At 38.6% G+C, this 22472-nt stretch overlaps 2 protein-coding genes across 35 annotated transcripts in view; one reads left to right on the forward strand and one right to left on the reverse strand.

Annotated features, from left to right (window-relative positions):
* The window catches only part of LOC132127777 (receptor-type tyrosine-protein phosphatase delta-like), a 394068-nt gene that overhangs the window by 297236 nt on the left and 74360 nt on the right, over nucleotides 1–22472 (reverse strand). For all 33 annotated transcript variants that reach the window (XM_059540138.1, XM_059540149.1, XM_059540057.1 and 30 more), the window contains exon 3: nucleotides 17171–17194. The gene's annotated coding sequence lies outside the window, so the exon portion shown is untranslated. The remainder of the gene's footprint in view (nucleotides 1–17170; nucleotides 17195–22472) is intronic.
* LOC132115478 (uncharacterized) lies at nucleotides 2360–9546 on the forward strand. Of its 2 annotated transcripts, none has more exons than XM_059523986.1 (9): nucleotides 2360–2539; nucleotides 4264–4410; nucleotides 4867–5030; nucleotides 5119–5249; nucleotides 5444–5537; nucleotides 5696–6040; nucleotides 6179–6356; nucleotides 8297–8424; nucleotides 8729–9546. In XM_059523986.1, the coding sequence occupies exons 1-9, from the start codon at nucleotides 2458–2460 to the stop codon at nucleotides 9041–9043; spliced, it is 1584 nt and encodes a 527-aa protein (XP_059379969.1). In that variant the 5' UTR covers nucleotides 2360–2457; the 3' UTR covers nucleotides 9044–9546. The 2 variants fall into 2 exon arrangements, with proteins under 2 accessions (XP_059379969.1, XP_059379961.1); XM_059523978.1 differs by having other exon boundaries at nucleotides 5119–5255; nucleotides 8729–9545.

Here is a 22472-nt window from a genome sequence, read left to right on the forward strand (position 1 = left end):
TGATCCATCAAGGACACATTGCATTGTTAAAAAGTGACAGTACAGACATTTATAATGTCATTAAAGTTTTCCATTTCAAATAAATTCCATCCTTTTGAACTTTCTATTTATCTGTAAATAATGAATAATAAAATGTTTCACGGTTCTCACAAACAAATATTTCACATTTCATACTTGCAGTCTTGGTCAGCAGAAGAGACTTGTTTTAAACATTGGTGAATGTGTTTATAAAACACACAGTTTCAGACAGATGATCTGATGAGATCTGTTCAGTGATCGGCTGTGTGAGTTCAGATCTTTACGTGTATGGTGTTTGACACAGTGACTACAGAGGAGTGTGTGGTTTCTGCTGTGACAATAACTGCTCAATTTACTGAGTTGTTTGCAGAACAGGCTGTCGTCGTCAGTCACTGTTACTCTCTTCTCGATCTCCTCTTTTACTTTTCTCTCTTTCTAATAAAATCTCTTTCACCAGGAACTGAAGTATTGATATGAGCAGGTCTGTGCATTTTCCATCAGGAAAGAACTCTGTGTATGTGTGTTATCCTGCTCAGCAGATTTACAGCAGTGTTATCATGGTTCGCACCTTCTGCACTTTAAACAGCAGCACGAATAATGAACGATCACTGCAGGACTTCATTTAAACGTCTCTTCAGGAGGCTGGAATTAGAACCCTTTCTTTTAAAAGCACATGACACACAATATGTGAACTCAGCTGAGAACTGAATCTGTCAGAAACAGCAGCTTCTTTCTGCTTCTTGTACGATCAACACACATCTACACTCTGATTTTATTCAATTCTTTTTTTAAGTCTTTTTCAATTGCTAGAGTAGACGAGTACTGTCAAAAATTGTCGCTGCACACAAATGACCTTCCCCGGTTCACTGACCGAATCGAGAAACAGCTCTTTAATTAAAGGGACAGTTCAGCCAAAAAACAACAACTTGGTCATCATTTACTCGCCTTCATATATACACACATATATATATGAGACAAGGGAGAGGAAATAATGATATATATACCCCCCCTCTCAAAGATCTTTGGAATAATTATTTTCATTGTTCACAGCTGCTCCATACAATCCTTTAATTCAATCTCACACCCAGATTAGCCATATGAAGCTACATAACAGTCACCCAACACACATTTAAGTCATATACCAGCACATTCTCTATCTCTCTCTCTCCGTCTCTCTCTCTCTATCTCTGTCTCTCTCTCTCTCTCTCTCTCTCTCTCTCTCTCTCTCTCTCTCTCTCTCTATATATATATATATATATATATATATATATATATATATATATTTTTTTTCTCTCTCTCTCTCTCTCTCTCTCTCTCTCTCTCCGTCTCTCTCTCTCTATCTCTGTCTCTCTCTCTCTCTCTCTCTATATATATATACATATATATATATATATATCTTTCTCTCTCTCTCTCTCTCTCTCCCTCTCTCTCTCTCACACACATAAACTTCAGTGCAGAGTTTCCAATTACCGGTGGCAAACAGCCAGAGATGGCATTTCTTTTCAGATCTTTTAAAAGCTGCCCAGAGCTTTGGATCATTAAAGCCACACTCAATAAATGACATTCAATAGAAAATCAGAATATAAATAAATAAATAAATAAATCAGCAGTCTCACATGCACAGCAAATGTCAGAGTGTTAAAATCCCAGAGTTTTGATGACCAGAGTATAATTTATACACTTTGGAGTAAACTGGGCTTAAAGTACACTTGTCAGGTTTCAACATAAACTCTCTCAAGTGTTAGTGTGTTGGTTCAGTGTTGATGTGGAGCTGTTGTAGTGTAAATAGTGGATGATGAAGTCTTTGAGAGTCAATCTGTTGCTGTCCCGTCCGCATATGAGTTTAGGTTTCGATACATCATCAGATCGACTACGCTGTCATTGGTTGAATCAAGATGCAGCCTCGTGGACACCAGTTTCCAACTGACATCCAAAGACGTCGTCGACATTTTGATTCTGCAGGACCGTAGGTAAGAAACCAGCAAGTGAATCATGCTGAATATTCCTGTTTGTCTTCTTGTTTTAATTCTCATAACTAAAACACTAAAAACGCTAATGTAGAAGTAACGTTAGAAAAGGTGTGACGTTTAGTAATTTAGTTTAACTAGCTAACTTAGTATATCAATGGTAGCTAAAGTGATTGTGAATGTTAAATCTGGTAAAACTGTTTTTAGTGGTAACGTTAACGTTGATCGTTGACCATTAAATGAAATTTCAAAATGGAAATGCAGCAATCATTTGTTAACGTTAGCTGCCGCTCCCTATCTCGCGCCTTATGAAGGCTAAATTAACTAGCTAACGTTAGCCTGGAAAGCTAACGTTACAGATTCCCGTCAAATGATTGAGTCTGACTTTATTTGCACTACATTTGGTATTGTGTGTGTTCAATAAACCAATTGTATTTTTATGTTGTAGTAATATGTGAGGAAAACTACAGCAATGCTTTTCAAAGTACAGTACCAAGGAAAGAAGAAGTACATCAAACTCAATGGAGCATCATATCCAGCATTTCTCAGGGAGGGTAAGTTACGTTCTTAAGCATTCTTCTCTTCGTTCTCTTTATAATTGAAGTTTAGATCAGAGGTCGTGTTAACCGAATATTTTCCTCATTGACTAGCTTTACGTTAATTTTTTTAGCAGTGACGAAAACATCTGAAGGTTGAATCAGGGTTCCTACAAAGTCTCGAAAGTTTGGAAAATGCTTGATTTTAATTTATTTCTTCAGGACGGCAGATGTAACTAAAATATAAATAAAACCGGCTGACAATGGTTTTTTTTTTTTAATGCGAGGCAGCCTCTGTTACGACTCAGGTCTCGTGTAATTCCATGTAAGTTAGCAGCTAACAGTCAGCAGCTATTTGGCGCCTCGTGTATTCGCCTGGTGCGCAAACATCTACATTAAGAAATGTCGCTTGCTGTAATTTTGTCGATAACTGCCTAGAAGATGATAAATAAAAACTGATTGCGTCGACGATCAACAGACTGAAAGGCACACACTGTGAGAGCTATGGGAGAATAAGCCTTCACCAGCCATGCCAAAGGTAATCGGAGACAAATTAATTTGACTGTAATTCTTTAAAAATATTATTAAATTAATTCATATCGAATCATTATATAACTGTAATGTAGGGAGGGGAGGGGGATGTTATTTCCGTCGTGCACGTTTGTGTGAGCACTCTGGTTTCTATTCACAAAAGCAAAAGTTTAAATTTTAACGTCTGCAGCATTGTAGCCAATCGAAAGTTTTTTTTTTTATGATGCTTAGATGACTAAACTTACGGAGTGACAACCGCTTTTACCAGAGTGAGTTCTGTAAATAATCGTTCCGTGATAGTAGTAACCATAGCAACGGACGTGACAAAAAAATCTGATATGACCATTTAGATCTGTGCATCATGTCTTACTGTGTAAATACAGAATAGAGCTGTCACTGTCAAGAATAAATAAAACAAATCAGTGTTGGCTGAATATGTTTAGATTCAGTTAGTCTATTGATAACACTTAAACACTCTTTTTCATGTGTCCTTTTTAAAACAATGCTCATTTATTAAAATAATATTTTAAGGTATTTAAGGAAGATTCATGTATTATATACTCATGATCATTATTATTATTCCAACCATCTACAAAAAAACTCATCCTAACCTACAGTTGACAACAAATATACAAACATATAACCACATTTTTAAAAAGTATCCAAAGAGTGATTTAATATAAGTTGTATTTATATTGAAGATTCTAATATTTTAGCTTGTAGTTTTCTAAAGGGGCGCGGTTTATACTATTTATATTCTTTCATTTTGTTGCTGCTTGAAAAATGGATTTAGGGACCTTAAAAATGCTTGAAAAGTGCTTAATTTAAACTTCAAAATCTGTACAAACCCTGACTATGAAAAGTGACTCTTTATATATTAAAAAATGCATAATCTAGCCTATATGCTCCTATATCCTGTAAGTTCATGATTAAAAATGAAAATGTGAATTAAAACGAAAATTTAATGAAAATTAAAATAGAGTAATAGATTATGGTGCAATTTTAACGACCATATCCATCAAAATAAAGGACAATGTGAAAGTCTTGCGCAACCACTGGTTTAGATGTACGTTTATATGAAATGTTATTCTTAGCACCATGCTAGTCTACCGTAGCCTTGCCCATTAAAATAGAAATTGTGCTAAAAACATTATTGTTCTCCCACTTTCTAACCCTAACACAACAACTTATGTTTTTTTCTGTATTCAAAGCTAAAGAGAAGTTCAGCATACCCCCTGAGACAAACATGTATGTGCTGGATGACAGTGGAACAGAGGTTGATGAAGAGGTCTTCAGCGACATCTTGGAGGAAAAAGCAGACATCCTGTGGACCATTGTTAATGTTCTTTCAGTTTCTGGTAAATGGTTGTACAATTACAATGTACATTGCAGGGCAACAATACCAATGTGTTAACATTGTAATTTATTTGCTATCACAAAACCCAAACAGTATCTTCTCACCAATGTCCGATTTGGTCTTTCTCTGTTAAAGGACTACTTTGCATATTTCCAACCTTATCTCTTATCTGTCAGTGTTCACATAAGGATGTGAAAAACTACATTTGAGATAAAAATAGATTAGCCGGTAAGGCTGTTGACCCGAGCACTTCTCAAAAAACAGTCAGTTTTGCCATCTAGTAGTTAATGTATCATGGCCTAAACTGCTTAAAGTCTGGCCACATTAACTACCAAAACTCATGTAATTCCTGGAAGCAGTCTCACCATGCCTTTTTTGAACCTCTACTCACTTAAACCTGTGGAAACATTGACTGAAATATATAAAAAAAAAAAAATAATCTTTTTGCCCTTTTCAGACTCTCCCATCCAGTCCTCGTGCACAGACACCTTGTCACTATCATCACCCTCATCGGACAGTGATGCTTCTCTGATGTCCCCAAAAAGACAGCGCATTGATGACGCCTTTGTGATGTCCCCAAAAAGTCTACATACTGATGACAGTTCTTCACAAGCCAAAGAGGTGATGTTTCTTCAGAACATTTCTCTTTATGTTGTAAACATTACATTTACCTGTTACTGTTACCATAACATTTTCCCCTGTTGTCCAGCTTGTCAAAAGAATTCTGGAACAAAAGCCTGGAGGGGAGAAAATCCTTGCAAAATATGCAATGACAGGAGAGATGAAGGACCGAGCACGCCGTGATCTTGTCAGCATTGTTGTTGCTGAAATGTTTGAAAAGTATGGGTAAGTAAAATACTTTATGGTGCATGATTTTGTAAAGTGTATATTCATAGTATTCAATTGCAGATTTGGTAGTTGTAATCAAATAGGTGATTATCATTAAATAACAACCGTGGCCAATGAGCTGTGGCCTTGCGCAGATCATAGGTTTTCCGGTGTGTTGGTTTTAATACACAACATTTATTCCACAGACGTGCTCCCCCTATGGATAAAAGAGCACAGTATGCATTGGGGATAGTAACACTGTTCCCCTCTCTAAAAGATCCCTACTCCAAAAAAGGCTATGTGAGTACATATTTAAAAGTAAGGTTAATCTTAATAAACAAATGAATAATGTTCTGGTGCATTTTAGAAGTCTAACACTTCTTTTATAAAGATCTCTATTGATTCATGCTGAAACAATTTTTTTTATACATTTCCATCTTTGTTGATACTGTCTTTAGGAACACTTTTTTGACATAGACAGCAATGAGGGCTACATTGCCTGGAAGATTAAAAACACACAGCGAGAACTCAGCAATGGCGGTACCAATGGGAGTAGGAGAAGGAGCTCTCAAACTACAGGCAGCAGCGGACCAAACTTAGAGAGAGAAGTGACTAAAGTGCAGCAGTTGGAGGGAGACCAGTGTCGTGAGGCCATATCTCTACTGAAACACAGCACAGACAACGAACAGATCTTCATGAAAATGAGAGAAACCTTCCAGCACAGGCAAAAGTTGATCCATGATCCTGAGCAGTGCAGCACAGTGCTTACTGTGTTCCCAAGGTTTCTTGACACAAAAGGCCTGGTAAGTTTTTTTTTTTTTTTTTGTAAGCACATTTATTATGTTTTTGCAAATGTCAAGAACAGCTGTTCAAAGATGAAAACGGTCACTTACCACTACCACCATCATCAAATACACATATGCTTGCTTCCTCCCCTTTAGGTGGCGCAAGACTTTGACCTGTTGTTTGGAGCTGAGACGTCATCAAAACTCCTTGAGAAATGGGATTTCCTGAAGGCCAAAGTAATAGAGCAAGCCAAGGACATCAGCAAGACACCCCTGCTTGACCATCTCATCCAGTCTGCAGAGGAGAACACTGATGAGGATGACGAGGTCCCAGGTAAATAATTTAACTGGATCTGGTGTGTATCTTTCAAATGTCGACTTAATTTATTTACCATGACAAATAGTTGTGTAGACAAATAATATATTTTTTAGGGCTGCAACAACTAATCGATAATCAAAAATAATCAAGAAAGAATTTCATTATCAATTCATTGTCACTTCACAATGGTGTAAAACGCATTTCTATGCATAAAACGCATCTGAAAAACAGAGCAGAGGTCGCAAAGTTAGCTGCTGCGAGAAAATTGCACAATACAAAACATGAGAATGTTTTATATTAAGTTCTTCAAACTGACTTGTAATTGTATTAATGTGGCCTGTCTTGTCAGATGCTGTGACAAATGTGTGTGATGTTTAATGTGTTTCAAGATGTGTTTTCCTCAGCATTTTACACAAAGTCCTGTCAGTAATTGAGTCTTCGTAAACTTCACTGAATGAGCGCAAGTCAGTACATCAATCAAACGGCGGTCGGAATGGAAGCTCTATAACCCTTGACTGAAGCCCACGTAGATTAATTTTAGGGCTGGTCCGAATACCATTTTTTGAGCTTCGAAGCTTCGATAGGAATTAACATCGAATATTCGAAGCTTCGGAAGGAGGGGGCTGAACATATTTTTCTCTCTAATAAAGGCAGGAATCTCTATGCGTCTGTCTGTTTGCATTTAGATTATTTATCTTGCATTTAGAACCGTTCATCCAATCGACTTCACGAGTGTAGTGTCACATTTGGTGCAATATAGACACGCGAGACGTGACACGTTCGGAATTAATAAACTTTTAATACAGAACAGCGCGAGCGGGAAGCGCGCGCGCCTCACGCGCAGGGCTTATATGCTCCGAGAACGGACACTGCACTAGTGATACAAAACACAGCCTAATATTTTTCTGAGTAACAAATAACTCTCAAATCAGAAATCAGCAGCACAGTAAGTACTGACACAGTAAAGGGTAGGCTAATATATTGTTTTCTATTTCCACAATGTCAAAGCAACGCAGCTTATAGCCTACAAGCTCAGGCATGCACTTCTGCCCATACAAACTCCGCTGTTCTGCGCTCTAAAATAAGAGTATTGTATTTCGCCCAAAAATGCTAAAAAAATAACCGTGTGAGAGCGTGTTTTAGGCTATATCATGTTATAGCCAGGTATGACGACGCTTACAGCACGCGTCACCGCAGATCAGCATCTATTCATCAAGCCAATGTGCAAACTATCGTAAATCAAAGTGAAAGTGGGTCGCAGATGCTTTAACACACAATCAACTTCATTAAAAGTAAAGAACCAAAATGATCTTACCAGGGCTGTTGCCGCTCTCTTATTGCGGTCTTTGACTTTTGAAATTTTAGCTGACGATCAGTAAAATGCATGCATCTGTTGCTGGTGACGTGCACTCCATTACATCTGCCTATAGCGCGGGATTTGAAGTTCGGATTCATATCCGTTTTTCAAAAACACATTTATGTGTTCATTGTTCATATTGATAAATCAGAGAGAGCTATATCCGATCTGAGAAAACGCATGACAGCCCCATTCAAGCGCGAATGGGAACCGTTTCTAGGGGGATGCCAGGTTGTGAAAAAAAATAAAAATTAAAACAAATGTTCGAATGTCAAACTTGAAAATCGAATACCAACCCACCGAACGAATATTCGAATATTCTGATACAGCCCTAATTAATTTACTATCGTTTTCATAGGCTTCAATTGACACAATGTTTGAAGGAGATCATTGTGCAGAATAAAATTTCCTCGATAAATTGGCCTTTTAATCCAACCAATTGATTAATAATTGACAGGTTATTAGATTATCAAAAAAATTGTTAGTTGCATAACTAGTATAGTTATTGAAAAGAGTTTTGAGTTTTAATATTGATGTAGTATCAAAGGTTTTGGTCAGGTGTATATCATGCTTAAAGCAGGTGCTTCTGTCTTCTCAGGTTGGGATAGTGACATGGCCTCACTGCTACTGCTGGTCTACCTACTGCCACCACCTCCAAGTGGAAAGAAGGGAGCTGTAAAGATCAGTACCCGGGAAGCTGTGGACCATGTAGTCAAATTTCATAAGGTCAGTGTGTCCTAATCTCCAATGGCAATAGCCATTGTCAAAAGGCAATTGTGTAACCCCCCAGATTATTAATTTGTTTCTTTTCAATGCCACCGCCACATAATTTTAAGTCTGGTAATTATGTTTTGCCTCCTTGAAGTATAGCAAATAGAGAGTGGGGTTCACCTCTTTTGACTGCAGTCTTGTGCTCGTGCTATCAGAGTGTGACTTTAGGAAGTCACAGACAGGTTTCTATCAGAGTGTGACTTATCCATCAAAATGTGATGTTCAGTGTAGATTCATTTCAGTTTTTGTTATCTTACAGTCATGTCGCAGCCTTCAGGAGCACTCTGGTCCAAACCAGCGGAGGCAGCCCTACATCCTGGCAGTTGGGACGACAAGAAAGCACATCTACGAGTTCTACATTGCATTGGATGGTGATCTCCTTCCCTGCAAGGGCAAGTCTTCCCTGTCAGCCTTTGATGAACTTTTCAAAGCACATTATGTTTTCGGCATCTCCTATGACCAGGCCTTAAATGGCATGTACACATTTGTGCAGACCACCATCTACAACATTGATGTTGGTCATTCTCACGAAACTCCCAGAGTCAAGGACCTAAGAGCTAAGCTCCTCAACTAAAAAGTTATGATGTTCAGATGCTTTGTTTGCAAGTCTAGTTTTGTTACCGTTCAAATGTTGATCCGTCATCTCAAAGTTTTCCATGCCTTTTATCCTGGTAAGAAGTTTCAGTTAATGTGTGACCAGGCTGGATGCCACCAGAGATTTTGGACTTTTTCAGGCTTTAGAAAACATCTCCATAACAAACATCGCGCTAAAAATCTAGATCAATTTGAGAACGAACCTGTCATAGTTGAGAACAATCCCGTCATAGTTGAGAACGAACCCATCATAGTTGACGTAGCTGATGATGTTAATTTAATTCCAGAGCAACCAGAGAATTCTCAAAGCTGTAATGAGACCAGGCAACATACCCAAGAAATGTGTGCATCCCTTATTGCAAATCTCCAAAGCTGTGGTGTGGCTACTAATGTCATAACGACTGTTGTTGAAAATATGGAGGAACTTGTAGAGGAATTACATTCAAATGTTAAAGATGATGTTGTAAAATTACTCTCTAATGATGAGGAGATCAGAACAAAGTTTGACGATTATTTTGACAACCTTGAAAATCCATTTAGCAAACTAAACACTGAGGCAAAAAGGAAAAAACATTTCAATGAGAAAAGGGGGTATTGTAGAACCTGTAGATGTAGCCCTAGGAGTGAGGTATGACGCTAGAAGGAATCGAACTACTGGCACATATGATCAAGTTCCCATAACAGTCAAATTTGTTTATATTCCTCTATTGCAAACTTTGAAGTTCATATTCACCAACCAATAGATCTGTGATCATTTTGTGCAGCCTTGTGAGAAAACTGGGTTTTACAAAGACTTCTGTGATGGTAACTATTTTAGAGACCACCCCCTCTTCTCTGAAAAACCAAACTCTCTCCAAATACAGATATTCTACGATGATTTTGAAATGGCTAATCCTCTCGGATCCAAGCATGGTATCCATAAGGTTGGAAGTATATACTTTGTTTTACGAAACCTATCTCCAAAGATTAACTCTGCTCTTATGAATATTCATCTTTTAGCCCTTTTTCATACTGAGGATGTGAAGAAGTATGGATTTGATTTAATCTTACAGCCCCTCGTACGTGATCTGAAAATCCTTGAGTGTACAGGAATTAAAGTTCCTTTCTCTGATGAACCAGTTTACGGAACAATTGCACAAGTAACTGGAGACAATTTGGGATTGCACTCATTACTCGGGTATGTTGAATCATTCAGTGCAAACAATTTCTGTCGTTTTTGTCTAGTGGACAAACAGACCTCACAAACGGTTTTCAGGGATGATGATCCAAGAATAACATTGCGTAATAAAGCACTGCATGATCAGCATTGCAATGACCTCATGGTAGATCCTACACTGCCATCCACATTTGGAGTTAAGCGACAATGTTTATTCAATGATCTACAGTACTTTCATGTTTCTGAAAATTATGCTGTAGACATTATGCATGACATATTGGAAGGAGTGGGGCAATTTGAGCTGAAGTTGCTGTTTGCTTACCTCTCAGACAACAAAATCATATCCAAGACAGATGTTTGTAACCGAATATACTCATACAATTATGGCTTTGTTGAGCGAAAAAATCGTCCAACCAGAATAAACTTGGAGCAGAATGGAAACGGAATTGGTCTCAATGCCATTCAAACTTTATGCCTAATCCGGAATATGCCCTTGATATTTGGAGATGTTTTACGAGAAGGAAATGCCCACTATAGACTCTTGTTGCTTCTGTTGCAAATTATGAACATTATATTTTCTCCAGTTGTTACTGATGGAATGACAGTATGTCTGAAGCATCTCATTGTTGACCATCACCAACTTTTCAAAGAGCTTTACCCACATCGCAGAATGATCCCTAAACATCACTTCATGATTCATTACCCCAGAGTAATTCGAAAAATAGGTCCAATTCTACATGTTTGGTCAATGAGATTCGAAGCCAAACATAGGTTTTTCAAAAACACAATCAAAAATTTCAAAAATATAACAAAGTCATTGGCCCAAAAACATCAGATGGCTATTGCATACCATTGGGAATCAATGCCATTTAAAAGTATTGACTGTGGGCCAGTAAAAACTGTTCAGCTCATTGAATTGCCAAATGGTGAGATGATTGCAGAAGAACTGCAGGTTGACTTAGTCTGTGAAGTTGATCTGACTTCTTGGATCACTTGTTTTGGAACTGAGTATCGTCCAGGCCTTTTAGTTTGCACGGACAAAGAGGACGATTTGCCTGTATTTAGTCAGATAAAAGACATCATTGCATTTAATCGAGAATATTTTCTTGTAACAGAGGACTTTCAGACACTTTGTTTTGCAGAGCATTTTCATTCCTTTCATGTGACACAGGGAAATGATCATAATGTTTCCATGCTTAAAGTTGATAAATTGCACTTCTTTAAGCCGTTTGATCTGCAAACTACTACTGGTTTTGATAGGGATTATCAATATGTTGTTCCTGTACATGTGTTTGTATGAGTTTGTGGTTTTTGTACATCCATGAACTGTTAAATAAAACAGACATATAAGCACTGACTTGGAGTATTTTTCATTCACTGATGGTTCTAGGTTTACACTACAGGTGTAGGAAACTATTGAAACAATGTAAATAAAAAAGTACCAGCTTTAGAGTACAGTTGTACTCTTAAAGTGTTAAATAATGAGCTCTGCAAAGGTTCTAGGTTTACACTGCAGGTGTTCAAAAGCACTGAAACAGTGTCAAAAAGTGCTAGTTATAAGAGTTCATTTCAACTCTCCAGGTGTTCAAGTTTAACTCTATTTTGAGAGTATATATTTTAGACTTTTTACAGTGTTCACTGAACACCGAACTCTTGGACCTATATATACACTGAAACCAGTGTTCAGTGAACTCCTATAGAGTACATTGAACACTCTGATTTTTGCTGTGTGCAGAGCGAAATAGGATTATATTACTCAAGGCTTTTTGAAAGGATGACAATTAGAGAAAGATATGCATGCATTTACTGAGGATTTAATAACAAATCATGTCATCTGTCTATCTATCTATCTATCTATCTATCTATCTATCTATCTATCTATCTATCTATCTATCTATCTATCTATCTATCTAGAGCAGGGGTGTCAAACTCAATTCCTGGAGGGCCAGAGTCCTGCAGAGTTTTGTTCCAACCCTGCTCCAGCACACATACCATGTAGTTTGTTTTTCCAAGCCTGAAGGACTTGATAAGTTGGATCAGGTGTGTTTAATTAGGGGTGAATCTAAATGTTAGATTTTCATACCTGTCCTGGAGGCACCCCTGCCCTGCACATTTTGTATGTCTTTTTTAATAGACACACTCAAACCAGGGCTGCATCCGAAAACTGAACAATGCTGCCTTCGGAGGACACATTCCAAGGTAGGAAGGCATCAAGGCACGTCCAAATTCAATGTTAGCTTCAGGTACTGTCTCCTGAGATGACTTCATCTGGACGGTTTTTGAAGGCAGCATAGATGTATCCTTCGCTGCCTTAAATATCCCACAATCCTGTGCGATACATTCTGTGACAGTTAAGCCAAAAAATAAAGATGGCATCTGAAAGTTGTGGTCGGTGGTCAGTTTGTGTGTAAAAGTAAATTTTTGATCAACGTTTTCCACTCTTGATGTCATTTCTAGCAAGAAATTAATATTGCAGTAATTAAATATACACTTAGTTATCACCAAAGCTCTCTTTTGCTGAAGATCATTAAACCATTACTCTGCTTCAGAAGCCTGCTTCATGAGGTGCCTACTGCAAAAACGGTGCCTGCAAAGTCATTGTTTTCGGATGCAGCCCAGGTGTTACAGTCTCTACTAATGAGCTGAAGATTTGAATCAGATGTGTTAGATGAGGGAGACATGCAAAATGTGCAGGACAGGGCTGCCTCCAGGACAGGATTGAAAACTACTGCTATAGAGAATGAACATTAGCAATTACATTAAGGCTGAAATTCATTCAGCAGCCACAGGTGGTGCTTTTCTCCTCTCTCCTCAGAGAGACAGGGGACTCTGAAGCATCATAAAGTGAGTGAAATGTAATTAAAATGCTACATCACAGACCTCAGAGCAGCTTAACACACATTAGCACAGTGTATCAACACAGAACAGCATCATGCATGTCCGAAGATGAACCAGTGTAACATTTTCTCATATGTCAGCATTAGTAATGTTATCTATTGTTTTTCCAAGGCATGCTAGTAGAGCTAAAATTGGAGCAGTAATGCAATCTAGAGCACATTAGTGTTTCTCAAATGTAAAACTCAGCACACCGAGGGTATGTACAGCAGACTGAATAGTGTGGATTAGCACAGACCTCCAGTGGTTTTCAGTGCAGTGTTTTTCTCACAGTGTTGCTGGGTTCATAAGTGGATTGTCACAAACAATTAACATATAATGTAATGTATGCCCTCAATAAATCATTAATAGATGAAAACATATCAAGTTAATGATAATTTTTCATTTTTTTAATGTCAAAACAAAAAAAAATAGTAAATGAACTACATATAATTTCAGCAGCTTACAAACATGCTGACCTGGGTGTAAAACATTGGACTATAAACTCCATTATTAGCATTTGTGATTATGTAATTAAATGTTTACATCCTTGTGTTTCCTCGAATCGGTCTGACCAGGGTTTATTAATTACCAGAGATAAAAATGAGGAGAAATTCATTTGTTCCATCATAACAGCTGAGTGCAGGAGCTGTGCAGAGAGCAGGTTACAGAAAACAGCTTCAGTTCACATTTCCACAAGTTTCTACAGCTTCTAAAAATAGAGACAAAAGGAAGAGGCCTAGACCCTGGAGACCAAACCCTCCCTCCCTCTTCTCCCTCTTCTCCACCCAGCCCCACCCCACCTCGCTCTCTCTATTTATCTCCATCTATCTCTCTATTGTTTTTGTGAAAACTGAACTGCAGGATAATTTCACAACAAGCAGGTTGAAATATACAAATTCTGTTCTATTTTAAGTGTCCAATCAAGTCCTGTGAAATGTCTCCTTTGTGTCTCCATCAATCTGAACAAACAGATATTTCAGAGATTCTAGTTTTGAAACAAATTTATACCCCAATAATGTGATGATAACTCACACAATCCACCTGCTGGAGACAAACTGTCAGAAAGACCTCAGGGCTGAAGAGAAACCACCTCAGATATTAAATCACAGCAGAGCTATCTGTTTCCTGGAGCTCAAACTGTAGAGCATGGTGCTAGCAACACCAGCATCAAGGGTTCATTTCCTGCAGGCAATCAGGTTGGGTCTAATCTGAAATCAGCTCAGGTCTCATAACAGAACAGAATCAGCTTGGGTCTGATTTCAGAACAGAATAACATCAGGTCTGATCTTAAAAGAATCAGCTCTGGTATGATCTCATATCGCCTTTGGTCTGATCTCAGAAAAGAATCAATTCAGTCCAATATTAGAACAAAATCAACCCTAGTCTGACCTTAGAACAGAACAGAATCACCACAGGTCTGATCTCAGAACAAAATCTGTTTGTTTCTGATCTCACAATAGAATCATCTCAGGTATGATCTTATAACACTTCAGGTCTTATCTCAGAATATAATAATTTTGGGTGTGATCTCAGAACAGAATCACCTCAGGTCTGATCTCAGAACAAAATCTGTTTCTGATCTCACAATATAATCACCTCAAGTCTGATCTTATAACACCTCAGGTCTTATCTCAGAATATAATAATTCTGGGTCTGATCTCAGAACAGAATCATCTCAGGTCTGATCTTATAACACCTCTGGTCTAATCTCAGAATATAATAATTTTGTTTCTGATCTCACAATAGAATAATCTAAATAATCTAAACACAATACTCTTAGGTCTGATCTCAGAACAGAATCTGTTTGGGTTTGATCTCAGAACACAATAATCTTAGGTCTGATCTCAGAACAGAATCTGTTTGGGTTTGATCTCAGAACACAATAATCTTAGGTCTGATCTCAGAACAAAATCTGTTTGGGTCTGATCTCACAATAGAATCATCTCAGGTCTGATCTCAGAACACAATAATCTTAGGTCTGATCTCAGAACAGAATCATCTCAGGTCTGATCTCAGAACACAATAATCTTAGGTCTGATCTCAGAATAGATTAGTCTCAGGTCTGATCTTAGAATAGATTCATCTCAGGTCTGATCTCAGAACAGATTTATCTCAGGTCTGATCTCAACTGAATCAGCTCAGGTCTGACCTAATATCACCTTGGAATCAATATAATAGAATCAGCTCAGTCCAATATTTCATCAGCCCTGCTCTGATCTCAGAAAATAATAACCACTGATTTTATAGCATCTCAGGTCTGATCTCATAACATAATCATACTGGGTCTGATTTCAGTACATAATCATATCACCTTGAGGTCTGATCTCAGGACAGAAGCATTTCAGGTCTGATTTCAGAACAGAATAACCTCAGATCTGATCTCAGCAGAATTAGGTCAAGTCTGATTTCACATTAGAATAATCTCAGGTCTGATCTCAGAACAGAATTGTCTCGAGCTAGATCTCATAATAGAATATAATCAAGAACAGAAAAGAATCAAATCTGATATTTAAACACCTCGGGTCTGATTTCAAAATAGAATTACCTGTGCAAAAGGAAAGTGAGCCACCTAACACAGACAAACTGCAAAATATGGTCATTTCCCAATCCTTTTGTCTTCGTGAGTTGATAGTGCTGCTCATCTATCTTGATCTAGTCCAGTATACTTAAAATCTGACAAAAACAATACATAATATGATGTCATTTTTTAACCTTCTGAAATTCCCAGCAAACTTCAGAATCCTGCAGCTTTAATGAGCATTGAGTATGTGTATGTCCCCTACAGAGACTTGGCATAATGTCTGACAATCTTCCCTCTTGTTCTTTCTCTTCTCTCTCCCTTTCTCTAAATGTCCATCTGTTCTTCTCTCCTGGGCCCCTATTATTCACTTCATCCAAGGGTTTCACTCTCCTCTCATCTCCTCTCCTCTCCTCTCCTCTCATTCTGCTTCTATTGTCTTATCTCTCCTGGTTCTCTCTCTGTCACTCCAGTGTGTTTCCGGGCTTGGTTTCCAAACAAACACACACACATACACACACTCACACACAGATTCCCCTCTGCGCTCTCTGGAAACTTCGACACCATTTTGTTTCCAGCAGGTGTTGAGCTGTAAATAGGTCACTGGTCCGGATCTGTAATGGTGGTTGGAGTAAGTTTGCAGATTTATTTTTTTGTGGATAGCCGAGCAACTGGAACACAAGGGGGCTCTAGAGGTGGGGAATATCTCCGGCCCGATCCATCCCATGACCCCACAGTCACTCCAGACTTCCTGTTCATCCAGGCATGATGGCAGCACACAGAGCGAGTGTTCACACGGACAGGTGAAAAAGCTCTTACTGAAGGCACATGTAAGTATTGCACAGAGCAGAAGTGCTTTTGTTTGTAATGTAAGAGGCTGCATCCATCTCTGACGCATCAAATATTATTTATTCAGTGTGCCCAAATATCCACACACTCCCATGAGAAATCATTCTTTTAATTAATAACCTGTATTTTCCAGCCCATATTTTATTGGGAAAATGTAACTTGCAATTTATTATTTACATAGGATAAACACACATACACACACACACACACACACACCCAAACACTTTGGTTTTCAGTAATGATGGGAAGTTTTCAGGGACTTCTAAGTCCTAAAAAGAAGGGTTTTTGCTAAAATATAGGGTTAGGGTTAGTTATAAATATAAACAAACTGATATATGTGGAAGAATTTTACCTGGGTATAGTGCCAGGTCATGGTACTGCATTTCTATTATTCTAAATGTGCATATATCAGTTTTCATACACAAAATCAATAGGAAAACGCTGTCAATTTCTGAAGTTACACTGAAGTCTATACAGGTCATTGTTGACCTGAACATTAACAGGTGTATGAAACAGTCCACATCTTTAAAGATATAGTCTCTGTTGAGAGGCTACAATGTAGAAATAACACCAAAAGAGAGAGAAAAAAAAAGAGGGAAAAAATTGCCACTGATAAGTGTGACTTCTTCTAGAACTCGACTGCATATAGTGTTTAACACTGATGTCATTCACGAATCAGAACGAATGTCAGAGAAAGCATGTCTTACCTTTCTGAAAACTCTTGGTCACCTCTGCAAGCAAATAAAGAGAGAAGGGAGGGAGAAAAAATGTCAGTCAATGAGCAAGTAAATAATGATCAAGTAAAGGGAATATTGTGAGCAAGAACACAAACCCTCCTGAACCTACAGAACCTCAGTTATCTTTGCGTTTGCTCAAGTTACATTAATATTTGTCAGAATCTCTGGGGGACTTTCATTCTGCTAACTATTAATTTTGAGCTCCATTTATATCTCATTTTGAGATGCCACCATTCATTTCTACAGAACGACAGCAGGAGGAAACAAGACTGAAGTACAATGAGAGCGAGTCGATGTGTTTGTGTGAAATGATATTTAATAGGTCACTCCAGACTCATTATGTAAGGTCAGAGAGCAACTTCATCATAACGACATCCTGAGAGAGAATCCATCACACACACACTCACGTGGAGTTCAGCCGTCTTTAAGGGTCATTACTGTTAGCTCAAACTATTATGGCAAAAATATATAGCCAGTAAAAAGTTAATGCTCAGATTCTGTGTGTGAAAGAGAGGCTAATCTGTATTCATTCAGGTGCTCGTGGAAATAAATGTGAGATTTCTCTTCATGTCACTCATGTTTGAAGGATCCGCAGAGACACTGGAGCTCAAGAACAAAGAATCCATAATCAGATTATCCCTTAAAAAAAACACAGTCTAAAGAACGGAAGAAAATCCTCATTTCTCATTCTCACCTTCATGTGAAGCTGCTTCTGAATTATTTTACCTGTGACCTCCAAACAAACACCTGCAGAGAACGCCAGCATGCGTCCGGATTTTCACACGGGATACATCAAACAAAAGCAAGATCCGTGTAACACACACACACATACACACACACACACACTGACAGACACACACACAAACACTTTACTGAGCATTCATCAACAACCATTCACTGAAACAACTAAAATTAAGTGATGGATGATTTGCTATCAAACTGTCATACAAACCTAAATAGTTATTTCATCATATTTCATAAATAAAACACCCATACAGGCAGAACAATCTAGAAATTACCCTGTATACTCTTACTGATTACCGATTAACTTTTCTAAAAATCACTTATTAATCGAATTAATGTCTCAGGTTACGAATGTAACCATGGTTCCCTGAGTAGGGAACGAGACACTGCGTCCTCTAGGGGGCGCTATGGGGAAAACCTCGTCGTGACCCGTGTCTGAAGCATACATTGAAAAAACACCAACTTGTTGGCCGGCTACAGCCTCTGACAGCCACGAGACACTCTCATGGAAAGTCCAACTTTGCCGTGGCGCGATCCGTAACCTCCAACAGCTCTACATACGCAGGGCAGGAGGATTGAGAAGGCTCAGCCTCAGCTTCCTCACCATCCTCAAACATCTCCTGCTTTTCCTGGGTAAAAACCCAGCAGAGCACTAACCTCAGTATCAGATAGTGTTAAAGATATAACATCATCCTTCGGAGGCTATCTCTCATCCGCCACCATTACGAGCATGAAAAGGAAAGTCCCTCTTTAAACCATTCAGACAGATCCACCCGTATTCTCACAAGCTCATTTTCCTCCATGCCCCAGCAGTGGCAGGTCCTGAACCGTGGGAAGCAGATGGCTGCCTTTTTTCCTTTTTTTTTCGGAAGAGAGACGAACGAGAGCGGAGATTTTTTTATTGAAAAAAATGCTCACAATGCACACAGATTGCCTCCTCAAAGACATCGCGTGCGTGCTCTTCACCAAAATAAATGAGGCAAAGATCGCGTGTGTCATCGGGTGTCAAATAACACCGACATGGATGCACACATTGTCTAAACGCTTGCTAGAAGTCGCCATGATACACAGAGAAAGATCGCTCTTACCGGTTCTTTCAGATACACGCTTCAAACAGAACAGTCAGTGAAGACGAAGAAGAGGATGACGTGTTCTCCCGGGGCCTGTTTATAGTCACGGCGGGAGTGACGTCAGAGGCTGTAGCCGGCCAACAATTTGGTGTTTTTTCAATGCATGCTTCAGACACGGGTCACAACGAGGTGTTCCCCATAGCGCCCCCTAGAGGACGCTGTTCAAAGTTCTTTGCATTTTTTATGAATATATTTATAATTAAATTATGTTAATCTCTGATCTAACATTAAATCAGTATGATTAACAGTTCAATGGATTTTGTAAAGTTTTGCAAAGTCTGAACAGTTTTACTTGAAATCCAATTCAATCCAGTTCAAATAACAATGATCTTTGTTCAGTTAGATTATTTAAATACTTAATATTTATACCTAATATAGCTAGCCTAGAATAAAAAACGTAGAAACCATTCCTGCACTGAAAGTAACTTGAAAAGGAAACACGTGAGCTACACAAACAGGTACAGATAGACTACTTGGAAAAATAATAGTAATACTAAAATCAAACTTTGTGCAGAGCAGACAGGAGATATGAGATCAGAGAGAATGCAATATTAGAGCAATTATCAAATCAATCGCTTCACATTATAACACATATTTCAAATAGTTTTTTAGCCTAACTTAAAGCTCAATGATTTATCATTTTAAAAAGCATAATTTCATACCTAAATATTAGTATTGCAATTTTACTTTTGTTCTGTATAACAAAATTATTATTATTATTATTATTATTATTATTATTATTATTATTATATTATTGAAGTCAATGTATTACTTCAGAGCAATAATCTGATAGCTGTCAGGTTACGCTCAGCTCTGTTTAGAGACGAGTCTCATCTAGAGCCGCTTAAACACATCTCTGCTCTGATTGTGTTTCAATTAGCATGTGACAGGAGCATTCCCTCAGCATATGTTTCACTTTAACCTGACCAGCGGACCGTTAACTAAACCAGCTGCCTTTAACGCTATAGAGCCAAGATGGCTGCTGGACCGAGTCCAAACCACAATAAACATAACGAGAGAGAGAGAGAGAGAGAGAGAGAGAGAGAGAGAGAGAGAGAGAGAGAGAGACATAATAAATAGACAATTTCAAGTCTAATATTCTGCTGGTGTTCATTTGCATCATGTTTGAAATCGCTCTGAACTTCATAAACACAGTGAGAAATGGATAAAAAATTAATGCAGCAGAGACGCCGAAATCCTGCCGTAACTCCCTGAGCTTAGCATTTATATGACACATTATCCAAATGAGACGAGGTAAACATAACGATTATATTTCCCCTTTCAGAACTGCTGGAAAAAACACGTAAGCAAAAAGAATCAGCTCGAAATTCAAGTCAGACTATAAGCTTTAATAATCGACTGTGGAGGAAAAGGGCTGTGATTCACTAACTCACTTCTGCTGTTCAGTTCACCTGTGTGTGTGTGTGTGTGTGTGTGTGTGATCCAGCTATACTTGTGGGGATGAAATTGGAAAAACTTGCCTCATTAAAAACAAACTCAAATAACAACTTGTCCTCAAAAGCAAAAATGGCCCAAAGAGACTCAATAATGTCCTTATTCACTTGTGAAGGGCCAGAGGCTGCGAGCAAAGGAACAATAAAAGTGTTCAGTCATCACTGCCATATGATTTACTACTAATTAACACACCACTCAACTCAGTCACAGTATTTGACAAAACAGATTTATTTGTAATGTTATTTCATTTAAAAAAAAGAAGAAAAAAAACTGCCAGTTTGTCATTTTAATTTAAAATACAATTCTCCCTAAATGCTATTTTCACTCTGTAGTTTTGTTCTGGAATGCCAGCTCTTATCAAATCCATGTATTTCCACTCTGTCCTCAACACTGTTATGTAACTAATATAAGGTTTTTATTTATTTATTTACATTATGCACACTCAAAACCAAAATATTTAGGAATGTGACACTGCACATGTTTTGAAAGAAAAATGCCATGAGTTTGTTTATTATTATTATTATTGTTGTTATTATTTTACAAAAAAACAAATTCCACATCATTATTTATTGTAATATGTGATTTATTACAAAAACAGAAACAGATCCATATTATTGGTATGTCTTGGATCATGGTATATCAGGGATCTAACTGCAGCACTTTAATAATATTAGACCAAAAACAACAAAGAAAATCTACAGAGAAACAAATGTAATGGTTAGTTAAAACAAGACAAGAAACTGAACAAACTGAGGACAAAATCTGTACGGGGGATAACGAAACTGAATTGATAAACTGACTTTGAAAAACTGAGTGTTTGTTATTATCTTCAGGCATTAGCGACAAACTATTTTCCTGTTTAATACTGTAAAGCTGCTTTGAGACAATATGTATTTAATAAAGCGCTATATAAATAAGGTAACTTGACTTGAAACTAGGAACAGACATAACAGATAACAGTGACCACAAATGAGTAGTTGGAATTAAAAAAGCAAAACATGGTAAAACAAAACTGAGATAGTGCATCCCAATCCCAGCAGGTGCTTTCGACACCTGAACAGTGGAAAAGAGGAGTAGGAATGGGGGAGTGGAGAGGGACGGAGGCTAGGACCCCCAGCTGGAACAGTCCACTGATGTGATGTTGGTATAAAAGAGCACAGACAAGCCAGTGATGGATGAGCAAACGGAGGAATGAGCCAGAGTGAAGCCTCAGTGGTCAGTACAGTCAGAACCACCTCAGACTGAGCTGGAGTTAGGAGAAATGGAGCACCAGACAGAATCAAGGAGCTGGAGACCCAGGGTGACACAGAAGGTCAGGTTAACCAAGGAGGAGCTGCAAGCTTGAGGGACCGAGGCAAAGCCAGAGGCTCAGAATAGTGCAGTAGAGCCCTGTAAAGCAAAAGTGGTGGAGGGCTGAAGCACAGCCCATAGCAAAACCAGAAGCTGAAGGGATGAGAGATCCCAGCAGAGACTGTTGGATGAGAGTCCATGAGGGAGACGTGAAATGCAGGGCTCAGAGGACAGAGGTGGAGCCGAGGGAACTGAGCACCTGGAATGAGCTGTGGACTGGTAAGCCCAAAGAGAAGCTGAGGAGCTCAATGTAGCCAGCGAGGAGCCATGGTGCTTGATGGTACCAGCGAGGACGATGGGGTCTGGATGCCTTCTTGGGTCAAGATGAGACAGTGTGGAAACGGGATGGAGACAGCTGTGATGAAAGAACTTGACAGCTATGAAGGACCAGGTTGGAGGCTGGATGGGACCAGAGGAAGGACTCCGGATGGTATGTGAATAGCTAGATGGGGCCGATAGAGGAGGAAGAGGCTTGAGGACAGGGACAAGGGTGGGAATCTGCTGTGGGAGGGTCATCAAGGCAGGCTCTGGCTCCCTCTTCATCTTGGGCTCTGGTTATTATTATTATTCATCTTCTTCTTCCGCCACAAGTC

Source organism: Carassius carassius, chromosome 3 (assembly GCF_963082965.1).
Source record: "Carassius carassius chromosome 3, fCarCar2.1, whole genome shotgun sequence".
NCBI lineage: Eukaryota > Metazoa > Chordata > Actinopteri > Cypriniformes > Cyprinidae > Carassius > Carassius carassius.

Coding starts and splice junctions, on each gene's coding strand:
- LOC132115478 (XM_059523978.1), top strand. CDS start 2,458: ATGCTTTTCAAAGTACAGTACCAAGGAAAGAAGAAGTACATCAAACTC. Junction 4,411..4,866: donor TAATGTTCTTTCAGTTTCTG/GTAAATGGTTGT, acceptor TGCCCTTTTCAG/ACTCTCCCATCCAGTCCTCG. Junction 5,256..5,443: donor GAAATGTTTGAAAAGTATGG/GTAAGTAAAATA, acceptor TTTATTCCACAG/ACGTGCTCCCCCTATGGATA.